Source organism: Entelurus aequoreus, linkage group LG23 (genome assembly GCF_033978785.1).
Source record: "Entelurus aequoreus isolate RoL-2023_Sb linkage group LG23, RoL_Eaeq_v1.1, whole genome shotgun sequence".
Classification (NCBI taxonomy): domain Eukaryota; kingdom Metazoa; phylum Chordata; class Actinopteri; order Syngnathiformes; family Syngnathidae; genus Entelurus; species Entelurus aequoreus.
The window spans coordinates 7,953,583-7,981,082 of NC_084753.1; the positions used below are offsets into that span (position 1 = coordinate 7,953,583).

General features: G+C 36.9%; 1 protein-coding gene across 1 annotated transcript in view; it reads left to right on the forward strand.

Annotated features, from left to right (window-relative positions):
- rin3 (Ras and Rab interactor 3) overlaps window positions 1-27,175 on the forward strand; it is a 54,667-nt gene extending 27,492 nt beyond the window's left edge. The window contains exons 7-14 of the mRNA XM_062034707.1: window positions 2,484-2,661; window positions 2,748-2,919; window positions 9,052-9,173; window positions 9,250-9,436; window positions 12,071-12,202; window positions 12,272-12,438; window positions 19,606-19,720; window positions 26,755-27,175. Of these exons, the coding sequence (XP_061890691.1) occupies window positions 2,484-2,661; window positions 2,748-2,919; window positions 9,052-9,173; window positions 9,250-9,436; window positions 12,071-12,202; window positions 12,272-12,438; window positions 19,606-19,720; window positions 26,755-26,984 (1,303 nt within the window). The 3' untranslated portion in view covers window positions 26,985-27,175. The remainder of the gene's footprint in view (window positions 1-2,483; window positions 2,662-2,747; window positions 2,920-9,051; window positions 9,174-9,249; window positions 9,437-12,070; window positions 12,203-12,271; window positions 12,439-19,605; window positions 19,721-26,754) is intronic.
- The last annotated feature ends 325 nt before the right edge of the window (window positions 27,176-27,500 follow it).

The following is a 27,500-nucleotide window of genomic DNA, read 5'->3' on the forward strand; positions in this document are numbered from 1 at the left end:
AGACGTTTCGCCTCTCATCCAAGTCGGCTTTATCCGTTCATGCTCATAGACTTGGATTGGTCAGAAATAGTCCTAGACTTAGAGCGGTCAGATCTAGTATCGAGTTGGATTGGTCAGATCTAGTCTGAGACTTAGGCAAAACGTCTTCTAAAGACAAACCAAACAGTCCTGTTTGGTTTGACTTAGAAGACGTTTCGCCTCTCATCCAAGTCGGCTTTATCAGTTCATGCTCATAGACTTAGATATTTCAGATCTAATCTTGACTAGATCTGACCAAGATTGTTCGGATCTAGTCTAGAGTAGATCTGACCAATCCAAGTCTAAGACTCAGGCGAAACGTCTTCAAGACAGACCAAACAGTCCAGTTGCGATTAACTGAATGCCCTGAGAACTGTATGAATGTTGTTAGACAACCTTTTCTAATAATGCTATTGTTCCATTCTAATGTCTTACTTGTGTCTACTACTTAGCTACATGCAGAATTGTTTACAGGCAAATCTGTCATGAATAGTTTGAAACAATGTAAGTTGTTAGTTAGTTAGTTAGTTACTTTGTTACACAGTAGTGGTCCTCAAAAAAACAGATTCACATTTGAATCGTGATTCTTATTAATTCCGATTCTAAATCAATTCATAATTTTCAAAAATGTGTTTATACATTTTTTGTTAAGCATCAACTTTTAAAGGCCTACTGAAATGAATTTTTTTTATTTAAACGGGGATAGCAGATCTATTCTATGTGTCATACTTGATCATTTCGCGATATTGCCATATTTTTGCTGAAAGGATTTAGTATAAAACAACGACGATAAAGATCGCAACTTTTGGTATCTGATAAAAAAAAGGCTTGCCCCTACCGGAAGTAGCGTGACGTAGTCAGTTGAACATATACGCAAAGTTCCCTATTGTTTACAATGATGGCCGCATGAAGTGAGAGAGATTCGGACCGAGAAAGCGACGATTTCCCCATTAATTTGAGCGAGGATGAAAGATTTGTGGATGAGGAAAATGCAAGTGAAGGACTAGTGGGGAGTTGAAGCGATTCAGACCTGATATTCAGCTGGGAATGACTACAACAGTAAATAAACACAAGACATATATATACTCTATTAGCCACAAAACAACCAGGCTTATATTTAATATGCCACAAATTAATCCTGCATAAAAACACCTAGGTGTTTGTTATGCTAGCTCCTAGCTCCTAGCTACTAGCTCGAGCTGGTTATAGCTCGAGCGGGTTATATGGACGGGATCCCGTATATATAACCCGCCAATACAATTCAAACACCTGCACAACACACACACTCACTCAGCCCAAAGAACCGTTCACCTAACCCAAGGTTCATAAAGCTTATATATTTAACCAAAGTTACGTACGTGACACGCACGTACGGGCAAGCGATCAAATGTTTGGAAGCGCGCGGGTGGGACCTGATATTCAGCTGGGAATGACTACAACAGTAAATAAACACAAGACATATATATACTCTATTAGCCACAACACAACCAAGCTTATATTTAATATGCCACAAATGAATCCTGCTAGCTCCTAGCTCCTAGCTCGAGCTAGTTATAGCAAGCGATCAAATGTTTGGAAGCACAGCTACGTACTCACGGTATCGCGTCTGTGTATCGAAGTCAAAAGTCCTCCTGGTTAGAGTCTCTGTTGTCCGAGTTCTTCGATCTTGACTGCATCTTTCGGGAATGTAAACAAACACCGGCTGTGTTGTGTTGCTGACTTCCCTCGCAAAATACTCCGCTTCGCACCGACAACTTTCTTCTTTGCTTGCTCAGCTTCTTTCTCCATAATGCAATGAACAAATTGCAACAGATTCACCAACACAGATGTCCAGGATACTGTGGAATAATGAGATGAAAACAGAGCTATTTCGTATTGGCTTCAATGGGGAAGCCATACCTCTGTTTCACTGGCTACGTCACGCGCATACCTCATCATACCGAGACGTTTTCAAGCGGAAGTGTGGCGGGAAATTTAAAATGTCACTTTATAAGTTAACCCGGCCGTATTGGCATGTGTTGCAATGTTAAGATTTCATCATTGATATATAAACTATCAGACTGCGTGGTCGCTAGTAGTGGCTTTCAGTAGGCCTTTAAAATATCAAATAATATATTGTGAGAATCGGTTTGAATCGAGAATTGCGCTGAATCAATAATGGATTCTGGTTCGAATCGTCACCCCAAGAATCGGAATTGAATTGAGTTGTTGTAAGATGCACATCTCAGATAGATAGGCCATCTATCTATCTATCTATCTATCTATCTATCTATCTATCTATCTATCTATCTATCTATCTATCTATCTATCTATCTATCTATCTATCTATCTATCTATCTATCTATCTATCTATCTATCTATCTATCTATCTATCTATCTATCTATCTATCTATCTATCTATCTATCTATCTATCTATCCAAAGTGAACGACCTTCCTTCTGACTTGACTCTTTCTCTCATGCTAGTAACACTTCAGAGAGTCGTCAGAGCAAAGTAAAGAGAACACCAACACCCACCATCATGTTGGGCAGAGCTCGTAGTCGCCTGTCCACGGTTATAACCGGCTTCATCAGTCAAGACCGTCGCCTCTCACAACGCATTGTGGAGCTGGCCAGGAACCCTCTGAGCTATTTTGGTAACCTGGTGAGGGGAACTAGCCTTGATATATACTATTTTATACTTTTTTTTTTAAATACCCATCGACTGCAGTTTTTATGTTTGACCTGTAGGTGAACGATCACAGAACATTCACCCTTGAGACCATGTCCAACCACTCCACGTCGAGTGAGCTGTTACAGGAGATAAGGCAGATGATGACTCAGCTGAAGAGTTACCTGCTCCAGAGTACCGAACTGGAAACCATGATGGACCCACAGCATCAATGTTCACAAGAAAAACTGGGTATGTACTTCAGCGCGGTCTGTAACCCACTTGTGGTGCAAAACATTGTAGGCTCGGGAGGGGTTATATTTTGATAAACAATCATAAATGAATCTTTCAGCACGTACACAATGTTGACATCTATAGTTATATTTTGATAAACAATCATAAATGAATCTTTCAGCACATACACAATGTTGACATCTATAGTTCTATTTTGATAAACAATCATAAATGAATCTTTCAGCACATACACAATGTTGACATTTATAGTTATATTTTGATAGACAATCATAAATTAACTTTTTCCACAAATACACAATGTTGACATCTATAGTTGTATTTTGATAAACAATCATAAATGAATCTTTCAGCACATACACAATGTTGACATCTATAGTTCTATTTTGATAAACAATCATAAATGAATCTTTCAGCACGTACACAATGTTAACGTCTATAGTTATATTTTGATAAACAATCATAAATGAATCTTTCAGCACATACACAATGTTGACATCTATAGTTATATTTTGATAAACAACCATAAATGAATCTTTCAGCACGTACACAATGTTGACATCTATAGTTATATTTTGATAAACAATCATAAATTAATCTTTCAGCACATACACAATGTTGACATCTATAGTTATATTTTGATAAACAATCATAAATGAATCTTTCAGCACGTACACAATGTTGACATCTATAGTTATATTTTGATAAACAATCATAAATGAATCTTTCAGCACGTACACAATGTTGACATCTATAGTTATATTTTGATAAACAATCATAAATGAATCTTTCAGCACGTACACAATGTTGACACCTATAGTTATATTTTGATAAACAATCATAAATGAATCTTTCAACACGTACACAATGTTAACGTCTATAGTTATATTTTGATAAACAATCATAAATTAATCTTTCAGCACATACACAATGTTGACATCTATAGTTATATTTTGATAAACAATCATAAATGAATCTTTCAGCACGTACACAATGTTGACATCTATAGTTATATTTTGATAAACAATCATAAATGAATCTTTCAGCACGTACACAATGTTGACACCTATAGTTATATTTTGATAAACAATCATAAATGAATCTTTCAGCACGTACACAATGTTGACATCCATAGTTATATTTTGATAAACAATCATAAATGAATCTTTCAGCTCATACACAATTTTGACATCTATAGTTATATTTTAATAAACAATCATAAATGAATCTTTCAGCACGTACACAATGTTGACATCTATAGTTATATTTTGATAAACAATCAATGAATCTTTTAACACATGCACAATGTTGACATCTATAGTTATATTTTGATAAACAATCATAAATGAATCTTTCAGCTCATACACAATTTTGACATCTATAGTTATATTTTAATAAACAATCATAAATGAATCTTTCAGCACATACACAATGTTGACATCTATAGTTATATTTTGATAAACAATCATAAATGAATCTTTCAGCACGTACACAATGTTGACATTTATAGTTATATTTTGATAAACAATCATAAATGAATCTTTCAGCACATACACAATGTTGACATCTATAATTATATTTTGATAAACAATCATAAATGAATCTTTCAACACGTACACAATGTTAATGTCTATAGTTATATTTTGATAAACAATCATAAATGAATCTTTCAGCACATACACAATGTTGACATCTATAGTTATATTTTGATAAACAATCGTAAATGAATCTTTCAGCACGTACACAATGTTGACATCTATAGTTATATTTTGATAAACAATCATAAATGAATCTTTCAGCACGTACACAATGTTAACATCTATAGTTATATTTTGATAAACAATCGTAAATGAATCTTTCAGCACGTACACAATGTTGACATCTATAGTTATATTTTGATAAACAATCGTAAATGAATCTTTCAGCACGTACACAATGTTGACATCTATAATTATATTTTGATAAACAATCATAAATGAATCTTTCAACACGTACACAATGTTAATGTCTATAGTTATATTTTGATAAACAATCATAAATGAATCTTTCAGCACGTACACAATGTTAACATCTATAGTTATATTTTGATAAACAATCGTAAATGAATCTTTCAGCACGTACACAATGTTGACATCTATAGTTATATTTTGATAAACAATCATAAATGAATCTTTCAGCACGTACACAATGTTGACATCTATAGTTATATTTTGATAAAGATGAGAAAAACATGTGTTACTCGTAAACGGCACGTTCAAAAACAACAACAAACATGGTTGTAGACGCAAAGTTAAATCATGAAATGCAAACTTACCCGCACAAAATGGATGTATATTTATGCGGGAGAGTCGTGATACCAATGTCCTTGACCCAGACACACACATAAGTTGTACACCTCCATGCTTTTACACGTCTCCATCTGTTTTGTCGAGTAGAATGATGTCCGGAGCACTAAATAGTTTGTCTGGGAACGCGACCGACAGATAATCCCTCGACAAATCTTTCTTTGATAAAGTATGAGATCTATTCCAGTTGGATTTTCTGCTGGTATCTGTTGTTCAGAACAGTTATTGCAGAGGGGATGAATGATTTCTGGTAAATGTTTTTTTGAGCCAGTGACGTTCTTTATCGTCCGCCTGACGGCAGGAGCATCGAGAGTGGTGCAGGGGTGGTAGGGGTCCTCACTTATGAGGACGGCCTTCTTTTCCAAAGTGCGCCGGGACAGTTGAGTCAGAGGAAGTTGGTCTGTTTCTGGCTGTTTTCCTGGCCTGATTTGCTATGCGGGTAGACTTTTGTTTTGGTGGTAGCAGTGAGGAAGTTGAACCAGGATGAGATGTTTTAGATTAGAGTAGATTCCATAAGTGACCTGTAAACAAGTGTTAAAAGTCCTCAGTTTCCGGAGCAAATGTAGGCGCTGTTGTGCCTTTTTGTAGACCCGAGTCAGCACAGAGATGCGGGTTGCTACTTTGATGCATGTTGTGCATTAAAGACCTACTGAAAGCCACTACTAGCGACCACGCAGTCTGATAGTTTATATATCAATGATGAAATCTTAACATTGCAACACATGCCAATACGGCCGGGTTAACTTATAAAGTGACATTTTAAATTTCCCGGCAAACTTCCGGCTGAAAACGTTTCGATATGATGACGTTTGCGCGTGACGTCAACGGTTGAAGCGGAAGTATTCGGAGCCCATTGAATCCAATACAAAAAGCTCTGTTTTCATCTCAAAATTCCACAGTATTCTGGACATCTGTGTTGGTGAATCTTTTGCAATTTGTTTAATGAACAATGGAGACTGCAAAGAAGAAAGTTGTAGGTGGGATCGGTGTATTAGCGGCGGACTACAGCAACACAACCAGGAGGACTTACTTGGATAGCAGACGCGCTAGCTGCCGACCTCACCTTGACTTCCTCCGTCTCCGGGCCGCCGACCGCATCTGTGATCGGGTGAAGTCCTTCGTCGTACCGTCGATCGCTGGAACGCAGGTGAGCACGGGTCGTGATGAGCAGATGAGAGCTGGCGTAGGTGCAGAGCTATTGTTTTTAGCATGGCTCTGTCGAGGTTCCGTAGCTAAGTTAGCTTCAATGGCGTCGTTAGCAACAGCATTGCTAAGCTTCGCCAAGCTGGAAAGTATTAACCGTGTATTTACATGTCCATGGTTTGGTAGTATTGTTGATCTTCTGTCTATCCTTCCAGTCAGGGACTTATTTGTTTTGTTTCTATATGCAGTTAAGCCCGATGCTATCACGTTAGCTCAGTAGCTAAAGTGCTTCACCGATGTATTGTCGTGGAGATAAAAGTCACTGTGAATGTCCATTTCGCGTTCTCGACTCTCATTTTCAAGAGGATATAGTATCCCAGGTGGTTTAAAACACAAATCCGTGATCCACAATAGAAAAAGGAGAGAGTGTGGAATCCAATGAGCCAGCTTGTACCTAAGTTACGGTCAGAGCGAAAAAAAAGATACGTCCTGCACTGCACGCTAGTCCTTCGCTTTCACGTTCCTCATCCACGAATCTTTCATCCTCGCTCAAATTAATGGGGTAATCGTCGCTTTTTCGGTCCGAATCTCTCTCGCTGCTGGTGTAAACAATAGGAAAATGTGAGCAGTCCTTCCTCCGGTGTCGTCACGCTACTTCCGGTACAGGCAAGGCTTTTTTTTATCAGAGACCAAAAGTTGCGAACTTTATCGTCGATGTTCTCTACTAAATCCTTTCAGCAAAAATATGGCAATATCGCGAAATGATCAAGTATGACACATAGAATGGATCTGCTATCCCCGTTTAAATTAAAAAAATGTCATTTCAGTAGGCCTTTAAAGATGCTAAATGTTGGCTTAGCTCTCTCAACAAAACATTGACTCATTTGTATAATATCTATTCATACATCTCATTATTGTGAATTAATTGTATTGTTCGACAATGCCAGGGGCCACGATGACTCCTTGTCACGGTAGCTCTTGGTAGCTGTGCCCATGGAGTTCCAGAAGGCCGACCTTAGCTGCATTGCACAAACCCCGTTTCCATATGAGTTGGGAAATGGTGTTAGATGTAAATATAAGCAGAATACAATGATTTGCAAATCATTTTCAAGCCATATTCAGTTGAATATGCTACAAAGACAACATATTTGATGTTCAAACTCATAAACTTTATTTTTTTTTTGCACATAATAATTAAGTTATAATTTCATGGCTGCAACACGTGCCAAAGTAGTTGGGAAAGGGCATGTTCACCACTGTGTTACATGGCCTTTCCTTTTAACAACACTCAGTAAAGGTTTGGGAACTGAGGAGACACATTTTTGAAGTGGAATTCTTTCCCATTCTTGCTTGATGTACAGCTTAAGTTGTTCAACAGTCTCCCTTCTGCTATTGCAGGTGCCACACATTTTCAATGGGAGACAGGTCTGGACTACAGGCAGGCCAGTCTAGTACCCGCACTCTTTTACTATGAAGCCACGTTGATGTAACACGTGGCTTGGCATTGTCTTGCTGAAATAAGCAGGGGCGTCCATGGTAACGTTGCTTGGATGGCAACATATGTTGCTCCAAAAGCTGTATGTACCTTTCAGCATTAATGGTGCCTTCACAGATGTGTAAGTTACCCATGTCTTGGCCACTAATACACCCCCATACCATCACACATGCTGCCTTTTACACTTTGCGCCTAGAACAATCCGGATGGTTCTTTTCCTCTTTGGTCCGGAGGACACGACGTCCACAGTTTCCAAAAACAATTTGAAATGTGGACTCGTCAGACCACAGAACACTTTTCCACTTTGTATCAGTCCATCTTAGATGAGCTCGGGCCCAGCGAAGCCGACGGCGTTTCTGGGTGTTGTTGATAAACGGTTTTCGCCTTGTATAGGAGAGTTTTAACTTGCACTTACAGATGTAGCGACCAACTGTAGTTACTGACAGTGGGTTTCTGAAGTGTTCCTGAACCCATGTGGTGATATCCTTTACACACTGATGTGGCTTGTTGATGCAGTACCGCCTGAGGGATGGAAGGTCACGGGCTTAGCTGCTTAAGTGCAGTGATTTCTCCACATTCTCTGAACCCTTTGATGATATTACGGAGCGTAGATGGTGAAATCCCTAAATTCCTTGCAATAGCTGCTTGAGAAATGTTGTTCTTAAACTGTTCAACAATTTGCTCAGGCATTTGTTGACAAAGTGGTGACCCTCGCCCCGTCCTTGTTTGTGAATGACTGAGCATTTCATGGAATCTACTTTTATACCCAATCATGGCACCCACCTGTTCCCAATTAGCCTGCACACCTGTGGGATGTTCCAAATAAGTGTTTGATGAGCATTCCTCAACTTTATCAGTATTTATTGCCACCTTTCCCAACTTCTTTGTCACGTGTTGCTGCCATCAAATTATAAAGTTAATGATTATTTGCACAATAATTTTTTTTTATGAGTTTGAACATGAAATATGTTGTCTTTGTAGCATAATCAACTGAATATGGCTTGAAAAGGATTTGCAAATCATTGTATTCCGTTTATATTTACATCTAACACCATTTCCCAACTCATATGGAAACGGGGTTTGTAAATGTAGTCCAAGGTAGCATCCGGTAAGATAAAAGGCTAAGATGTGTGTGTCGGGTCCCTGCAGAGAGCATCGTTGAAGCAGCTCTATGTAAAAGCGTCCTGAAGCCACTGAGGGAGCCGATTTATGGGAACCTGGAAAGAGTGCACTTCAGCAATGGCAGCCTTAAGCAAATGGCACAGAAGCAGGTACAACAACATCCGTTTGCCCTTTTTTGTTTGAAAATGAAAAACACCGAGGTCCGTGTGATTGTGTGTCAATCAGTCTGTAGTTCTCGGCAGTACCACCACGGCCCTAGGAGTTACCACCGCGGTCCCGGAAACCTCGGCAATGGAGAAGATTAGCATGAAATTCAGTAATCTCCATCTTGAATACTCTCCTCAAAAGAAGATTGAACTCCTGCTAAAGGCCTGCAAGATCATCTATGACTCCATGTCTGTCAGCTCTCCAGGTAAGGGCACAAGAAAAACCTCCTTTATTAGCTGCCACTTGGCACACCACTCTCTCGGCTCCAGGCAAAGGCGGTGGCACTCCCTCCCCTCTCTTTGTCTTGTTTTAACCTTCTTCTAACCTTGTTTTGCACTGCTCTCCAAAATCTAAACAATGAAACAAAATTGACAAGATCTCCGGTTCAGGGGGAACCTGCTCCTCCTGACTGAGCGGTTGTTGCAGGACACACGACGGACTCTTAGGAGAAGAGGAGTGCCGCGTGCCTGGTGACCCTCTCAGTCTAGGACGTTAAAGATATCTACTTATTTGGAACCATGATAACAGGACGTCTGCGGATTGGAGTAAGTGTTGCCGCGGTGTATCGACAAATTGGAAGACGCTGGCAGCTCTTCAAGGTACCCCAAAACTGCCACAAATCATTGCGGGATGCGGGCTAAGCCTGGACACTCAGACTTTTGTGGTTTTGGACTAAATCGTGAACTGGACAACATCGGAGACGCCATCTGTCCTACAACCATACTTGCCAACCCTCCCGTTTTTAGCGGGAGAATCCCGGTATTCAGCGCCTCTCCCGACAACCTCCCGGCAGAGATTTTCTCCCGACAAACTCCCGGTATTCAGCCGGAGCTGGAGGCCACGCCCCCTCCAGCTCAATGCGGACCTGAGTGGGGACAGCCTGTTCTCGCGTCCGCTTTCCCACAATATAAACAGCTTGCCTGCCCAATGACGTCATAACATCTAGGGCTTTTAGAGAGTAGAGTGCACAACTGCGCACGCAACAAGGAGACGAAGCAGAAGAACGAGGAAATTACAGACATGGCGACGCCGTCGTCGAGCAAGATGAAGAAATACGCTTGCAAGTTCCAAAATGAATGGAAACAAGAATTTCAGTTCATCCAGGACAGTTCGAAGGGGAAGGTGTATGTAATTATGTTGCCTGTACATTTTGTAGAATAGACTTCTCCATTGAACACGGTGGCCGAAATGCAGACGAAGTTAAACAGGACAATACTGCCATCTAATGGACAGCCACCGGAACACTGAAATTCAAGTATTTGTATTTTTTTCTATGTAAATAAAATAAATATATATATATATATATATATATATATATATATGTATATATATATATATATATATATATATATATATATATATATATATATATATATATATATATATATATATATATATATATATATATATATATATATATATATATATATATATATATATATATATATATATATATATATATATATATATACATATATATATATATTTATTTTATTTACATACAAAAAAATACAAATACTTGAATTTCAGTGTTCCGGTGGTATATATATATATATATATATATATATATATATATATATATATATATATATATATATATATATATACATATATATATATATGTATATATATACATATATATATATAGCTAGAATTCACTGAAAGTCAAGTATTTCATACATATATATATATATATACATATATATATATATATATATATATATATATATATGAAATACTCGAGTTGGTGAATTGTAGCTGTAAATAACGACGCCCCCAACCACCACCCCCACCCCCACCCCCGACAAAGCCCTACCCCCCACCTCCCGATATTCGAGGTTTCAAGGTTGGCAAGTATGCCTACAACTAGAGAGAAAAGTTTGACATTTTTTGTACGCTCGTTCAAAAACCGATATTCTTATCTGGATTGGTTTCCCTGGCTGCGACGTGGCAATGTCGTTGCTTCAAGATTCCCCTCAAGAAGTGTTCGACGAAGACCAAACAAACTCCTTCCCCGTCAACAACACCCAGGGATTGAACTCTGTTCGCCGCGCCTGCGTAGTGATCCCCCCGCCCCCATCAATCAATCAAAGTTTACTTATATAGCCCTAAATCACGAGTGTCTCAAAGGGCTGCACAAGCCACAACGACATCCTCGGTTCAGAGCCCACATAAGGGCAAGGAAAAACTCAACCCAATGGGATGACAATGAGAAACCTTGGTTGGGACCGCAGATGTGGGGACACTCCCCTGAGCGACCGGTGCAATGGACGTCGAGTGGATCTAGCATACCAGTGTGAGAGTCCAGTCCATAGTGGATCTAGCATACTAGTGTGAGAGTCCAGTCCATAGTGGATCTAACATAATAGTGTGAGAGTCCAGTCCATAGTGGATCTAACATAATAGTGTGAGAGTCCAGTCCATAGTGGATCTAGCATAATAGTGTGAGAGTCCAGTCCATAGTGGATCTAGCATAATAGTGTGAGAGTCCAGTCCATAGTGGATCTAACATAATAGTGTGAGAGTCCAGTCCATAGTGGATCTAGCATAATAGTGTGAGAGTCCAGTCCATAGTGGATCTAGCATAATAGTGTGAGAGTCCAGTCCATAGTGGATCTACCCCCCCCCCCCCCCCCCCTCCCGATATTGGAGGTCTCAAGGTTGGCAAGTATGCCGAGAGGAGTCCCATCCTCCTGTTGCAAGTCTCTGTGTTTCTCGGCGCTATTCATTGTGCAATGACAATAAAGATCTTCTTCGTCGTCTTCTACGAAGCACAATGAAATGTAATCCAATCATCTGTCCTCTAATGTGGTGTAAACATGGCTGCTTGTTTGTTTAGGGCGGGCCCACGGAGCTGACGACTTCCTGCCTGTAATGATGTATGTCCTGGGGAGATCTAATCTGGCAGCCTTGATGCTGGATGTGGAGTACATGATGGAGTTGATGGACCCAGCACTAACAATAGGAGAAGGTTGATACTCCCCTTCCTAACCCCGATGAACCCTTCTGTCCCCTGAATTGACTCCGCATGTGTGTTTAGGTTCCTATTATTTGACCACCACCTACGGGGCTCTGGAGCACATTAAGGAGTTCGACCAACAGAAGTCAGCGCCACGGCAGCTCAGTCGAGAGGTTCAGGACTCCATCCAGCGTTGGGAGAGACGACGCACAGTCAACCTGGAGGGTTTAGCTCAAAACCCTGTTCAGGTACACGGGCACTCATTCTCCAACGTTTCAACCTGTGATAGCCGGACATTCAACAACACAAAAACTAAACTGAAATCTACGTTCCCATCCTCACCTACGGTCATGATCTTTGGGTTAGGACGTAAAGGACAGGATCACGGGTACAAGCGGCCCAAATGAGTTTCCTTTGTCGGGTGGAGGAGCTCTCCTTTAGAGATATGGTGAGAAGAGGTCAGATTAGCTGGTCTGATCTGGTCAGAATGCCCCTCGAACGCCTCCCTGGGGAGGTCTTTAGGGCGCTTCCGACCGGTAGGAGACCACGGGGAAGACCCAGGACACTTGGAGAGACTATGTCTCCCAGCTGGTCTGGGAACGCCTCAGGTTCAATCAATGCAATCAATGTTTATTTATATAGCCCTAAATCACGAGTGTCTCAAAGGGCTGCACAAGCCACAACGACATCCTCGGTTCAGAGCCCACATCAGGGCAAGGAAAAACTCACAACCCAGTGGGATGTCAATATGAATGACTATGAGAAACCTTGGAGAGGACCGCAGATGTGGGTGACACCCCCCCCCCCCCCCCCCCCCCCCTCTAGGGGAGACCGGGTGCAATGGACGTCGAGTGGGTCTAGCACAATATTGTGAAAGTTCAGTCCATAGTGGATCTAACATAATAGTGAGAGTCCAGTCCATAGTGGATCTAATATAATAGTCAAAGTCCAGTCCATAGTGGATCTAATATAATAGTGAGAGTCCAGTCCATAGTGGATCTAACATAATAGTGAGAGTCCAGTCCATAGTGGATCTAATATAATAGTCAAAGTCCAGTCCATAGTGGATCTAATATAATAGTGAGAGTCCAGTCCATAGTGGATCTAACATAATAGTGAGAGTCCAGTCCATAGTGGATCTAATATAATAGTCAAAGTCCAGTCCATAGTGGATCTAATATAATAGTGAGAGTCCAGTCCATAGTGGATCTAACATAATAGTGAAAGTCCAGTCCATAGTGGATCTAACATAATAGTGAGAGTCCAGTCCATAGTGGATCTAACATAATAGTGAGAGTCCAGTCCATAGTGGATCCAACATAATAGTGAGAGTCCAGTCCATAGTGGATCCAACATAATAGTGAGAGTCCAGGCCATAGTGGATCTAACATAATAGTGAGAGTCCAGTCCATAGTGGATCTAACATAATAGTGAGAGTCCAGTCCATAGTGGATCCAACATAATAGTGAGAGTCCAGGCCATAGTGGATCTAACATAATAGTGAGAGTCCAGTCCATAGTGGATCTAACATAATAGTGAGAGTCCAGTCCATAGTGGATCTAATATAATAGTGAGAGTCCAGTCCATAGTGGATCTAACATAATAGTGAGAGTACAGTCCATAGTGGATCTAATATAATAGTCAAAGTCCAGTCCATAGTGGATCTAATATAATAGTGAGAGTCCAGTCCATAGTGGATCTAACATAATAGTGAAAGTCCAGTCCATAGTGGATCTAACATAATAGTGAAAGTCCAGTCCATAGTGGATCTAACATAATAGTGAGAGTCCAGTCCATAGTGGATCCAACATAATAGTGAGAGTCCAGTCCAAAGTGGATCTAACATAATAGTGTGAGAGTCCAGTCCATAGTGGATCTAACATAATAGTGTGAGAGTCCAGTCCATAGTGGATCTAACATAATAGTGTGAGAGTCCAGTCCATAGTGGATCTAACATAATAGTGAGAGTCCAGTCCATAGTGGATCTAACATAATAGTGAGAGTCCAGTCCATAGTGGATCCAACATAATAGTGAGAGTCCAGTCCATAGTGGATCCAACATAATAGTGAGAGTCCAGGCCATAGTGGATCTAACATAATAGTGAGAGTCCAGTCCATAGTGGATCTAACATAATAGTGAGAGTCCAGTCCATAGTGGATCTAACATAATAGTGAGAGTCCAGTCCATAGTGGATCCAACATAATAGTGAGAGTCCAGGCCATAGTGGATCTAACATAATAGTGAGAGTCCAGTCCATAGTGGATCTAACATAATAGTGAGAGTCCAGTCCATAGTGGGGCCAGCAGGAGACCATCCCGAGCGGAGACAGGTCAGCAGCACAGAGATGTCCCCAACCGATGCACAGGTGAGCGAGCCATCCCGAGTCCCGACTCTGGACAGCCAGCACTTCATCCATGGCCACCGGACCTTGGATCCCCCGGGAAGAGCTGGACCAAGTAGCTCGGTAGAGGTGCGTCTGGGATTCTCTGCTTAGGCTGCTTCCCCCGTGACCCTACTTCGGATAAGTGGAAGTAGATGGCTGGTTGAAATACACCAAATTAAATGAAAAGGTCTCGGCATAACTGCTTTTCTTTCCGATTCAAATGCAAGTCAAATTCCGGGTGGTGTTGCCGATACAGATCCAATACATTGTGTAAATATGCGTGTATATCTTCAAATAATAACATATCTACACAGCGTAGGAGGATACAATAGCTCACCGCCGTCACAATGTAAACAAACGCCATGGGTGGATCTACACCTGACATCCACTGTAATGATACCAAGTACACTAACATTTTTTGTTACAATAAAGACAATAATGACATTTTTTGTGGTCCCCTTTATTTAGAAAAGTATCAAAAATACATGTTGGTACCGGTACCAATATTGGTATTGGGACAACACTTTGTGTTGCCATCTTTTCATACAATAATGGACGTGTGTTGAGTCACTTTCAAGGGTTGGATTAACTTGGTTGTCATAGCAACACACTCTGGATGGCAGAACATGTAGTATCCAGGGTGCCAGACTTAGTGCAGTAAGGACCACAAGAACAGTACTATGTGGAGTAACGATTTAAATAGAGTTGAATTGTCCTATATTCCAACACAGTGTTACTGTTCAAACTGTGTGTAATGTTACAGTGACCAAACGTATTACATAAAACCTCCGCCTTTTTATTAATGAATACTTAGGTCTACTACACTACTGTATTTAATGTTGTCATCATGGTGGTACTTAATGAATACTTAGGTCTACTACACTACTGTATTTAATGTTGTCATTATGGTGGTACTTAATGAATACTTAGGTCTACTACACTACTGTATTTAATGTAGTCATTATGGTGGTACTTAATGAATACTTAGGTCTACTACACTACTGTATTTAATGTTGTCATTACGGTGGTACTTAATGAATACTTAGGTCTACTACACTACTGTATTTAATGTTGTCATTATGGTGGTACTTAATGAATACTTAGGTCTACTACACTACTGTATTTAATGTTGTCATCATGGTGGTACTTGATGAATACTTAGGTCTACTACACTACTGTATTTAATGTTGTCATTATGGTGGTACTTAATGAATACTTAGGTCTACTACATTACTGTATTTAATGTTGTCATTATGGTGATACTTAATGAATACTTAGGTCTACTACACTACTGTATTTAATGTTGTCATTATGGTGGTACTTAATGAATACTTAGGTCTACTACATTACTGTATTTAATGTTGTCATTATGGTGGTACTTAATGAATACTTAGGTCTACTACACTACTGTATTTAATGTTGTCATTATGGTGGTACTTAATGACTACTTAGGTCTACTACACTACTGTATTTAATGTTGTCATTACGGTGGTACTTGATGAATACTTAGGTCTACTACACTACTGTATTTAATGTTGTCATGATGGTGGTACTTAATGAATACTTAAGTCTACTACACTACTGTATTTAATGTTGTCATGATGGTGGTACTTAATGAATACTTAGGTCTACTACACTACTGTATTTAATGTTGTCATTATGGTGGTACTTAATGAATACTTAAGTCTACTACACTACTGTATTTAATGTTGTCATTATGGTGGTACTTGATGAATACTTAGGTCTACTACACTACTGTATTTAATGTTGTCATGATGGTGGTACTTAATGAATACTTAGGTCTACTACACTACTGTATTTAATGTTGTCATCATGGTGGTACTTAATGAATACTTAGGTCTACTACACTACTGTATTTAATGTTGTCATTATGGTGGTACTTAATGAATACTTAGGTCTACTACACTACTGTATTTAATGTTGTCATGATGGTGGTACTTAATGAATACTTAGGTCTACTACACTACTGTATTTAATGTTGTCATTATGGTGGTACTTAATGAATACTTAGGTCTACTACACTACTGTATTTAATGTTGTCATCATGGTGGTACTTGATGAATACTTAGGTCTACTACACTACTGTATTTAATGTTGTCATTATGGTGGTACTTAATGAATACTTAGGTCTACTACACTACTGTATTTAATGTTGTCATTATGGTGATACTTAATGAATACTTAGGTCTACTACACTACTGTATTTAATGTTGTCATTATGGTGGTACTTAATGAATACTTAGGTCTACTACATTACTGTATTTAATGTTGTCATTATGGTGGTACTTAATGAATACTTAGGTCTACTACACTACTGTATTTAATGTTGTCATTATGGTGGTACTTAATGACTACTTAGGTCTACTACACTACTGTATTTAATGTTGTCATTATGGTGGTACTTAATGAATACTTAGGTCTACTACACTACTGTATTTAATGTTGTCATTATGGTGGTACTTAATGAATACTTAGGTCTACTACACTACTGTATTTAATGTTGTCATGATGGTGGTACTTAATGAATACTTAGGTCTACTACACTACTGTATTTAATGTTGTCATTATGGTGGTACTTAATGACTACTTAGGTCTACTACACTACTGTATTTAATGTTGTCATTACGGTGGTACTTGATGAATACTTAGGTCTACTACACTACTGTATTTAATGTTGTCATCATGGTGGTATTTAATGAATACTTAGGTCTACTACACTACTGTATTTAATGTTGTCATGATGGTGGTACTTAATGAATACTTAGGTCTACTACACTACTGTATTTAATGTTGTCATTATGGTGGTACTTAATGAATACTTAGGTCTACTACACTACTGTATTTAATGTTGTCATTATGGTGGTACTTAATGAATACTTAGGTCTACTACACTACTGTATTTAATGTTGTCATGATGGTGGTACTTAATGAATACTTAGGTCTACTACACTACTGTATTTAATGTTGTCATTATGGTGGTACTTAATGACTACTTAGGTCTACTACACTACTGTATTTAATGTTGTCATTACGGTGGTACTTGATGAATACTTAGGTCTACTACACTACTGTATTTAATGTTGTCATTATGGTGGTACTTCATGAATACTTAGGTCTACTACACTACTGTATTTAATGTAGTCATTATGGTGGTACTTAATGAATACTTAGGTCTACTACACTACTGTATTTAATGTTGTCATTACGGTGGTACTTAATGAATACTTAGGTCTACTACACTACTGTATTTAATGTTGTCATTATGGTGGTACTTAATGAATACTTAGGTCTACTACACTACTGTATTTAATGTTGTCATCATGGTGGTACTTGATGAATACTTAGGTCTACTACACTACTGTATTTAATGTTGTCATTATGGTGGTACTTAATGAATACTTAGGTCTACTACACTACTGTATTTAATGTTGTCATTATGGTGATACTTAATGAATACTTAGGTCTACTACACTACTGTATTTAATGTTGTCATTATGGTGGTACTTAATGAATACTTAGGTCTACTACATTACTGTATTTAATGTTGTCATTATGGTGGTACTTAATGAATACTTAGGTCTACTACACTACTGTATTTAATGTTGTCATGATGGTGGTACTTAATGAATACTTAGGTCTACTACACTACTGTATTTAATGTTGTCATTATGGTGGTACTTAATGACTACTTAGGTCTACTACACTACTGTATTTAATGTTGTCATTACGGTGGTACTTGATGAATACTTAGGTCTACTACACTACTGTATTTAATGTTGTCATGATGGTGGTACTTAATGAATACTTAAGTCTACTACACTACTGTATTTAATGTTGTCATGATGGTGGTACTTAATGAATACTTAGGTCTACTACACTACTGTATTTAATGTTGTCATTATGGTGGTACTTAATGAATACTTAAGTCTACTACACTACTGTATTTAATGTTGTCATGATGGTGGTACTTAATGAATACTTAGGTCTACTACACTACTGTATTTAATGTTGTCATCATGGTGGTACTTAATGAATACTTAGGTCTACTACACTACTGTATTTAATGTTGTCATTATGGTGGTACTTAATGAATACTTAGGTCTACTACACTACTGTATTTAATGTTGTCATGATGGTGGTACTTAATGAATACTTAGGTCTACTACACTACTGTATTTAATGTTGTCATTATGGTGGTACTTAATGAATACTTAGGTCTACTACACTACTGTATTTAATGTTGTCATCATGGTGGTACTTGATGAATACTTAGGTCTACTACACTACTGTATTTAATGTTGTCATTATGGTGGTACTTAATGAATACTTAGGTCTACTACACTACTGTATTTAATGTTGTCATTATGGTGATACTTAATGAATACTTAGGTCTACTACACTACTGTATTTAATGTTGTCATTATGGTGGTACTTAATGAATACTTAGGTCTACTACACTACTGTATTTAATGTTGTCATTATGGTGGTACTTAATGACTACTTAGGTCTACTACACTACTGTATTTAATGTTGTCATTATGGTGGTACTTAATGAATACTTAGGTCTACTACACTACTGTATTTAATGTTGTCATTATGGTGGTACTTAATGAATACTTAGGTCTACTACACTACTGTATTTAATGTTGTCATGATGGTGGTACTTAATGAATACTTAGGTCTACTACACTACTGTATTTAATGTTGTCATTATGGTGGTACTTAATGACTACTTAGGTCTACTACACTACTGTATTTAATGTTGTCATTACGGTGGTACTTGATGAATACTTAGGTCTACTACACTACTGTATTTAATGTTGTCATTATGGTGGTACTTCATGAATACTTAGGTCTACTACACTACTGTATTTAATGTTGTCATTATGGTGGTACTTAATGAATACTTAGGCCTACTACACTACTGTATTTAATGTTGTCATTATGGTGGTACTTCATGAATACTTAGGTCTACTACACTACTGTATTTAATGTTGTCTTCATGTGTAGGAGTTTTTGACCGTCTTCTCTCCTGAAATTGGACGTAACCCCAAGACCTTCGCCGTCCTTCCCACCACCAGCGTCCAGCAGCTGGCTGAAGAATGTTCTGCACGCTTCCAACAAGGTAGAGTGGGAGTGGGAGTGGGAGTGGGAGTGCTGGGATGGATGGTGTTAAAGTAGCAGCACGGTGAGTCCAGAAAGTATTCACACACTCCACTATTTCCTACGTAAATGGAATACATTCATTTTTGTCCTCAAAATTCGACACACAATACCCCATCATGACAATGTAAAGTAATAATTGTTGCAAATGTATTAAAAATACAACACTAAGAAGTATTCACATCATCCTTGAGATGTTCCTACAGCCTAATTGGAGACCATCCATCCATCCATTTTCTACCGCTTGTCCCTTTTTGGGGTTGCAAGGGGGTCGCTGGAGCCTACCATTTGTGGTAAATTCAGTTGGTTTTGGACATGATTTGGACAGGAACACACCTGTCTGTATATGAGGTCCACACTTGACAGTGCATGCAGAGCACAGACCCAACATTGAAGTCCAAGGAATTGTCTGTGGACCAGGATTGTCTTGAGGCACACGTCTGGGGGAAGGGTACAGAACAATGTCTGCCCTGGAGGTCATAATGAGCACAGTGGCCTCCATCATCCGTAAACGGAAGAAGTTTGGGACCACCAGGACTCTTCCTAGAGCTGGCCGGACCGTCTAAAGTGTGATTGGAGAAGGAGGACCCTGGTCAGGGAGGTGACCAAGACCATGGTAGGTCTGTCAGAGCTACAACCGTGGTAGAGTGACCAGACCGGAAGCTATTTCTTAGGCAAACGTTTGCCAAAATGCAGCTGAAAGACTCTCAGACCATGGCAAACTAAATTCTCTGGTCTGGTGAGACCAAGATTGAAGTCCAAGGTATTGTCTGTAGACCAGGATTGTCTTGAGGCACACATCTGGGGGAAGGGCACAGAACAATGTCTTCTGCCTTGAAGGTCACAATGAGCACAGTGGCCTCCATCATCCGTAAACGGAAGAAGTTTGGGACCACCAGGACTCTTCCTAGAGCTGGCCGGGCCGTCTAAAGTGTGATTGGAGAAGGAGGACTATGGTCAGGGAGGTGACCAAGACCATGGTAGGTCTGTCAGAGCTACAACCGTGGTAGAGTGACCAGACCGGAAGCTATTTCTTAGGCAAACGTTTGCCAAAATGCAGCTGAAAGACTCTCAGACCATGGCAAACTAAATTCTCTGGTCTGGTGAGACCAAGATTGAAGTCCAAGGTATTGTCTGTAGACCAGGATTGTCTTGAGGCACACATCTGGGGGAAGGGCACAGAACAATGTCTTCTGCCTTGAAGGTCACAATGAGCACAGTGGCCTCCATCATCCGTAAACGGAAGAAGTTTGGGACCACCAGGACTCTTCCTAGAGCTGGCCGGGCCGTCTAAAGTGTGATTGGAGAAGGAGGACTATGGTCAGGGAGGTGACCAAGACCATGGTCAGTCTGTCAGAGCTACAACCGTGGTAGAGGGACCAGACCGGAAGCTATTTCTTAGTCAAAATGCAGCTGAAAGACTCTCAGACCATGGCAAACTAAATTCTCTGGTCTGATGAGACCAAGATTGAGGTCTGCACCGCTCATCACCAGGACCATACCATCCCTACAGGGAAGCATGGTGGTGGCAGCATCATGGTGTGGGGATGGTCTGCGGTGGCAGGAACTGAGAGACCAGTCAGGATAGAGGGAAAGATGAATGCAGTACAGAGACATCCTGGATGAAGACTAACGCCTCCCATCCAACCTGATGGCGCCTGAGAGGTTCTGCAAAGAGGAACGGGCCAAACTTGTGACATCGTCTTCAAAAAGACTGTAATTGGTGCCCAAGGTGCATCAACAAAGTATTGAGTGATACTTTTATGCACATGTGATCTCTTCATTTCTGATTTTTCAAAAATTGGCAATAAATTCTAAAAAAAATAAATAAATAGAATGTATTCACTTTGTCATTATGGGGTATTGTGTGTAGAATTTTGAGGACAAAAAATGAATGTCTTCAATTTTGGAACGAGGCCGTAACTTCAAATGTGGACAAAGTGAAGCGCTGTGAGTACTTTCAGTCGACACTCCTTAAATGGGCGAACTTCCCGCTGCTCGGCACAGGAAGTCACTGTGTGCTCAACTGAATGCGGTATGACCAGACAGTGACGAGGTTTCTCTTGTCGTTGCTCAGCGATCAGAATGACGTTAACAACACGGTGATATCAAAACAACTTATGTTGACTGAAGTGCTGCACAAAGGACAATAAAAGCAATTAAACAGTGAATAATACAATACACTTTATTAGAATAACGGCATATTTTTGTTAAAAGAACTAGTTTTAACTTGCTCTAATGTGTTTATGCTCTAATATCGATTCTCCAATTGATACTTGAGTTATTTGAGACAATGTGTATCATTAACGGTGTAAAAAAGTAACAACTTGTGAATGATGATTTTGGTGAGTATTATTGTTATGGACTTGTTTTTTATTCTAACAGTCGTCCTTATTAATTCATTTAATTTAATGCTTCTATTATGTTGCTTATTTCTGTAGTTGTATCAGCTTGGCTATATTTTCATTCAGGTGAGTTTGAAATAAATAAATGTATAATAATAAATAATACCAATAATAAATAATAATAATACATGATCTATAGTAAATACTGTAATATATAATAACTAATAAATTACTATAATATATAGTACATAGCAATAAATGATATATAATAGTTTAATTAATAAATAGTAATAAATAATATAATAAATACTATATAATATATAGTAAATAATAATAATACATATGTGATAAATATTATAATAATAATACAATACTGTAATATAAATATAATGAATACATATTATATAATAAATACTATATTATATAGTACATAACAATAAATGATATATAATAGTTCTATAAATAAATAATAATTAATTTCATACATAGTGAATAATAATAAATATGTAATAAAAAATATAATTAAATAATACAGTACATACTATATAATGAATAATAATAATAAATCACTGTATTCTTTATGCTATGTTATTTGAAATAAAAATAATATAATAAATACTATAATATGTAGTACATAGCAACAAATGATATATAATATTTTAATAAAAGAATAATATAATAAATACTATGTAATATATAGTAAATAATACACATGTGATAAAAATGTAAATAAATAATAATACATGATGTATAATAATAAATATTATAATAATAAAATACTGTAATATATAATAAATGATATAAATATAATAAATACAAATTATATAATATATTATATATATTATATTATTTATTATTATTATTACTGTCTATTGTGAGCGAACTGTGGTGCTGAATTTCCCCCAGGGATCAATAAAGTACTTTCTATTCTATTCATGTAATAAATACTATATTATATACTACATATATATATATAGCAATACAATAAATACTGTTATTATGTACTATATTACATTTGTATATAGTACATAACAATAAATTATATATAATAGTTCAATGAATAAATAATTAATATATTAAATACTATATAATATATAGTAAATAATAATAAATATGTAATAAAAATATAATACAATACATACTAACGGTGTGGCGTGGCGTAGTGGGTAGAGCGGCCGTGCCAGAAACCTGAGGGTTGCAGGTTCGCTCCCCGCCTCTTGACATCCAAATCGCTGCTGTTGTGTCCTTGGGCAGGACACTTCACCCTTGCCCCCGGTGCCGCTCACACTGGTGAATGATGAATGAATGATAGGTTGTGGTCGGAGGGGCAAACTGGCAGCCTCGCTTCCGTCAGTCTACCCCAGGGCAGCCGTGGCTACAAATGTAGCTTACCACCACCAGGTGTGAATGAATGATGGGTTCCCACTTCTCTGTGAGCGCTTTGAGTATCTAATAATAGAAAAGCACGATATAAAATCTAATCCATTATTATTATTGTTATTATAATTATTATTATTACATACTACATAATGAATAATAATAATACATCACTGTATTCTTTATGCTGTTATTTGAAAAAAAAATATATAACAAATATTATAATATGTAGTACATAGCAACAAATGATTTATAATAGTTTAATAAATAAATAATAATAAATACTATATAATACATAGTAAATAATAATACATGTGTGATAAATATATACATAAATAATAATAATACATGATGTATAATAATAAATATAATAATAATAATAATACAATAAATACTGTAATATAAATATAATGAATACAAATTATATAATAAATACTATATTATATAGTACATAACAATAAATGATATATAATAGTTCAATAAAAAAATAAAAATTAATTTCATATATAGTAAATAATAATAAATATGTAATAAAAAATATAATAAAATACACACTATATAATGAATAATAATAATAACGTGGCGAAGTTGGTAGAGTGACCGTGCCAGCAATCGGAGGGTTGCTGGTTACTGGGGTTCAATCCCCACCTTCTACCATCCTAGTCACGTCCGTTGTGTCCTTGGGCAAGACACTTCACCCTTGCTCCTGATGGCTGCTGGTTAGCGCCTTGCATGGCAGCTCCCGCCATCAGTGTGTGAATGTGTGTGTGAATGGGTGAATGTGGAAATAGTGTCAAAGCGCTTTGAGTACCTTGAAGGTACAAAAGCGCTATACAAGTATAACCCATTTATCATTTATTTATTTCTTTATGCTATGTTATTTGAAATAAACATAATATAATAAATACTATAATATGTAGTACATAGCAACAAATGATATATAATATTTTAATAAATAAATAATATAATAAATACTATATAACATATAGTAAATAATACACATGTGATAAAAATGTAAATAATTAATTATTAATAATTATAAATTCATATAATAAATACTATATAATATATAGTAAACAATAACAATACATTTGTAATAAAAATATAATAAATAATACAATGCATACGATATAATGAATAATAATAATAAATAACTGTATTCTATATTCTGTTGTTTGAAATAAAAATAATACAACAAATACTTTAATATATAGTACATAACAATAAATGATATATAATAGACTAGACTTAGACTTCCTTTTTATAGTTTATAGTTCAGTTTTTAATAATAGTTTAATACATAAATATAATAAATACTTTATAATATATATTAATAATACATAAGACAAACTTCCGACTATACATACATACATATACATATATATATACATACATATACATATAACAATAAATGATATATAATAGTTTCATAAATAAATAATAAATAATATAGTAAATACTATATAATATATAGTAAATAATAAATATGTAATAAATAATACAATAAATACTATATAATGAATAACAATAATAATAATAATAATACCTGTATTCTTTATGCTATGTGATTTGAAATAAAAATAATATAACAGATACTATCAGATATAGTACATAACAATAAATGATATTTAATAATAGTTTAATGAATAATAAATACTATATAATATATAGTAAATAATAATAATACATATGTAATAAAAACATAAGTATTATGATAAATAATAATACAATAAATACTGTAATGTATAATAAATGATATAAATATAATACAATAAATACTATAATATATATAGTACATAACAATAAATTATATATAATGGTTTAACAAATAAAAAATAATCTCATAAATACTATATAATGTAAAAAAAAATACAATACATACTATATAATAAAAAATAAAAAATAACTGTATTCTTTATGCTATGTTATTTGAAATACACAACTTTTTAAAGCTATTATATGTAACTGTTTTAGCAGACACAAAGTATCGGGTCGGTATCACCGATATCAGCCTGAATCTTACTGGATATTGGTATGGCACATCACTACATAATCAGTCATTTTCCTCACTTGTGATGACAAAGTCCATACCAGGGGTCACCAACGCGGTGCCCGCGGGCACCAGGTCGCCCGTAAGGACCAGATGAGTAGCCCGCTGGCCTGTTCTAAAAATAGCTCAAATAGCAGCACTTACCAATGAGCTGCCTCTATTTTTTAAATTGTATTTATTTACTAGCAAGCTGGTCTCGCTTTGCCCGACATTTTTAATTCTAAGAGAGACAAAACTCAAATAGAATTTGAAAATCCAAGAAAATATTTTAAAGACTTGGTCTTCACTTGTTTAAATAAATTCATTATTTTTTTTTACTTTGCTTCTTATAACTTTCAGAAAGACAATTTTAGAGAAAAAATACAACCTTAAAAATTATTTTAGGATTTTTAAACACATTTACCTTTTAAATTCCTTCCTCTTCTTTCCTGACAATTTAAATCAATGTTCAAGTAAAAAAAAATTTTTATTGTAAAGAACAATAAATACATTTTAATTTAATTCTTCATTTTAGCTTCTGTTTTTTCGACCAAGAATATTTGTGAAATATTTCTTCAAACTTATTATGATTAAAATTCAAAAAAATTATTCTGGCAAATCTAGAAAATCTGTAGAATCAAATTCAAATCTTATTTCAAAGTCTTTTGAATTTCTTTTAAAATTTTTGTTCTGGAAAATCTAGAAGAAATAATGATTTGTCTTTGTTAGAAATATAGCTTGGTCCAATTTGTTATATATTCTAACAAAGTGTAGATTGGATTTTAACCTATTTAAAACATGTCATCAAAATTCTAAAATTAATCTTAATCAGGAAAAATTACTAATGATGTTCCATAAATTCTTTTTTTAATTTTTTCAAAAAGACTCGAATTAGCTAGTTTTTCTCTTCTTTTTTTTCGGTAGAATTTAGAATTTTAAAGAGTTGAAATTGAAGATAAACTATGTTTCAAAATTTAATTGTCATTTGTTTTGTGTTTTCTCCTCTTTTAAACTGTTCAATTTAGTGTAAAAATAATTAATTACTAATAATAACATAGAGTTAAAGGTAAATTGAGCAAATTGGCTATTTCTGGCAATTTATTGAAGTGTGTATCAAACTGGTAGCCCTTCGCATTAATCACTACCCAAGAAGTAGCTCTTGCTTTCAAAAAGGTTGGTGACCCCTGGTCCATACCTTAAGAGTATTTCTTGTCTTATTATGGTCTGTCCTCCTCTCTGCCACAGACTCCTACATACTCAGCGTCCAAGTGGACGGTGTCCTTCGGTCCCCGGCCACCACGGAGCTGGCCCTGGCCGTGAAGAACCAGGGCTTCGTCTACCACCCCGCCGACCAATCAGACAAGCCCACGGTCCGCACCTGCCCCTCAGGCCCGCCCCCTCGACCTCCCACTCACAGCAACTTGAAAAACATTCCAGACAATCAGGAAGCGGAGGAAAGTCTCATCTCCTGGTAAATGCCGTCACAACTTCAGGGGAACTGGAATTGGTGCTTGTCGTTCACAATCCTTATGAGAGACAAGATGTCTGTTTGTTTTTATGCGATGTAACACGTAAATAAACGTAAATAAAAGACCATTGAATGGAGTCAATGAGAGGTCCGCTATTATGCCCATAAAACCCAATAAAAAGCACCAATAATGCTCCATTTACATTTCGTCATTAGTGAAATTGTTATTATAAGTGCTGACGCAGACGGACTACTTTTAGCTTGTGCTGCTATATTAACAGCTGGTGAGCTGTTGTCTCCCCTCGGAGTCCGTGAAAGTTTATTTAACCATCAAGGGTGTCTTGTGGTACATTCAATATTATTACCAAAAAAAAAAAATCCTAAAAAGTGGAAGAAAAGAGCAGACAGGTGAAATGTAACGACAAATGTTGCAATATTGACAGTGATAAAACAAAGCAGTTTTTTTGCTCAAAAAAGAATGAAAACACATAATGGAGGTGATCTAGAGACTTAAAATAATTTA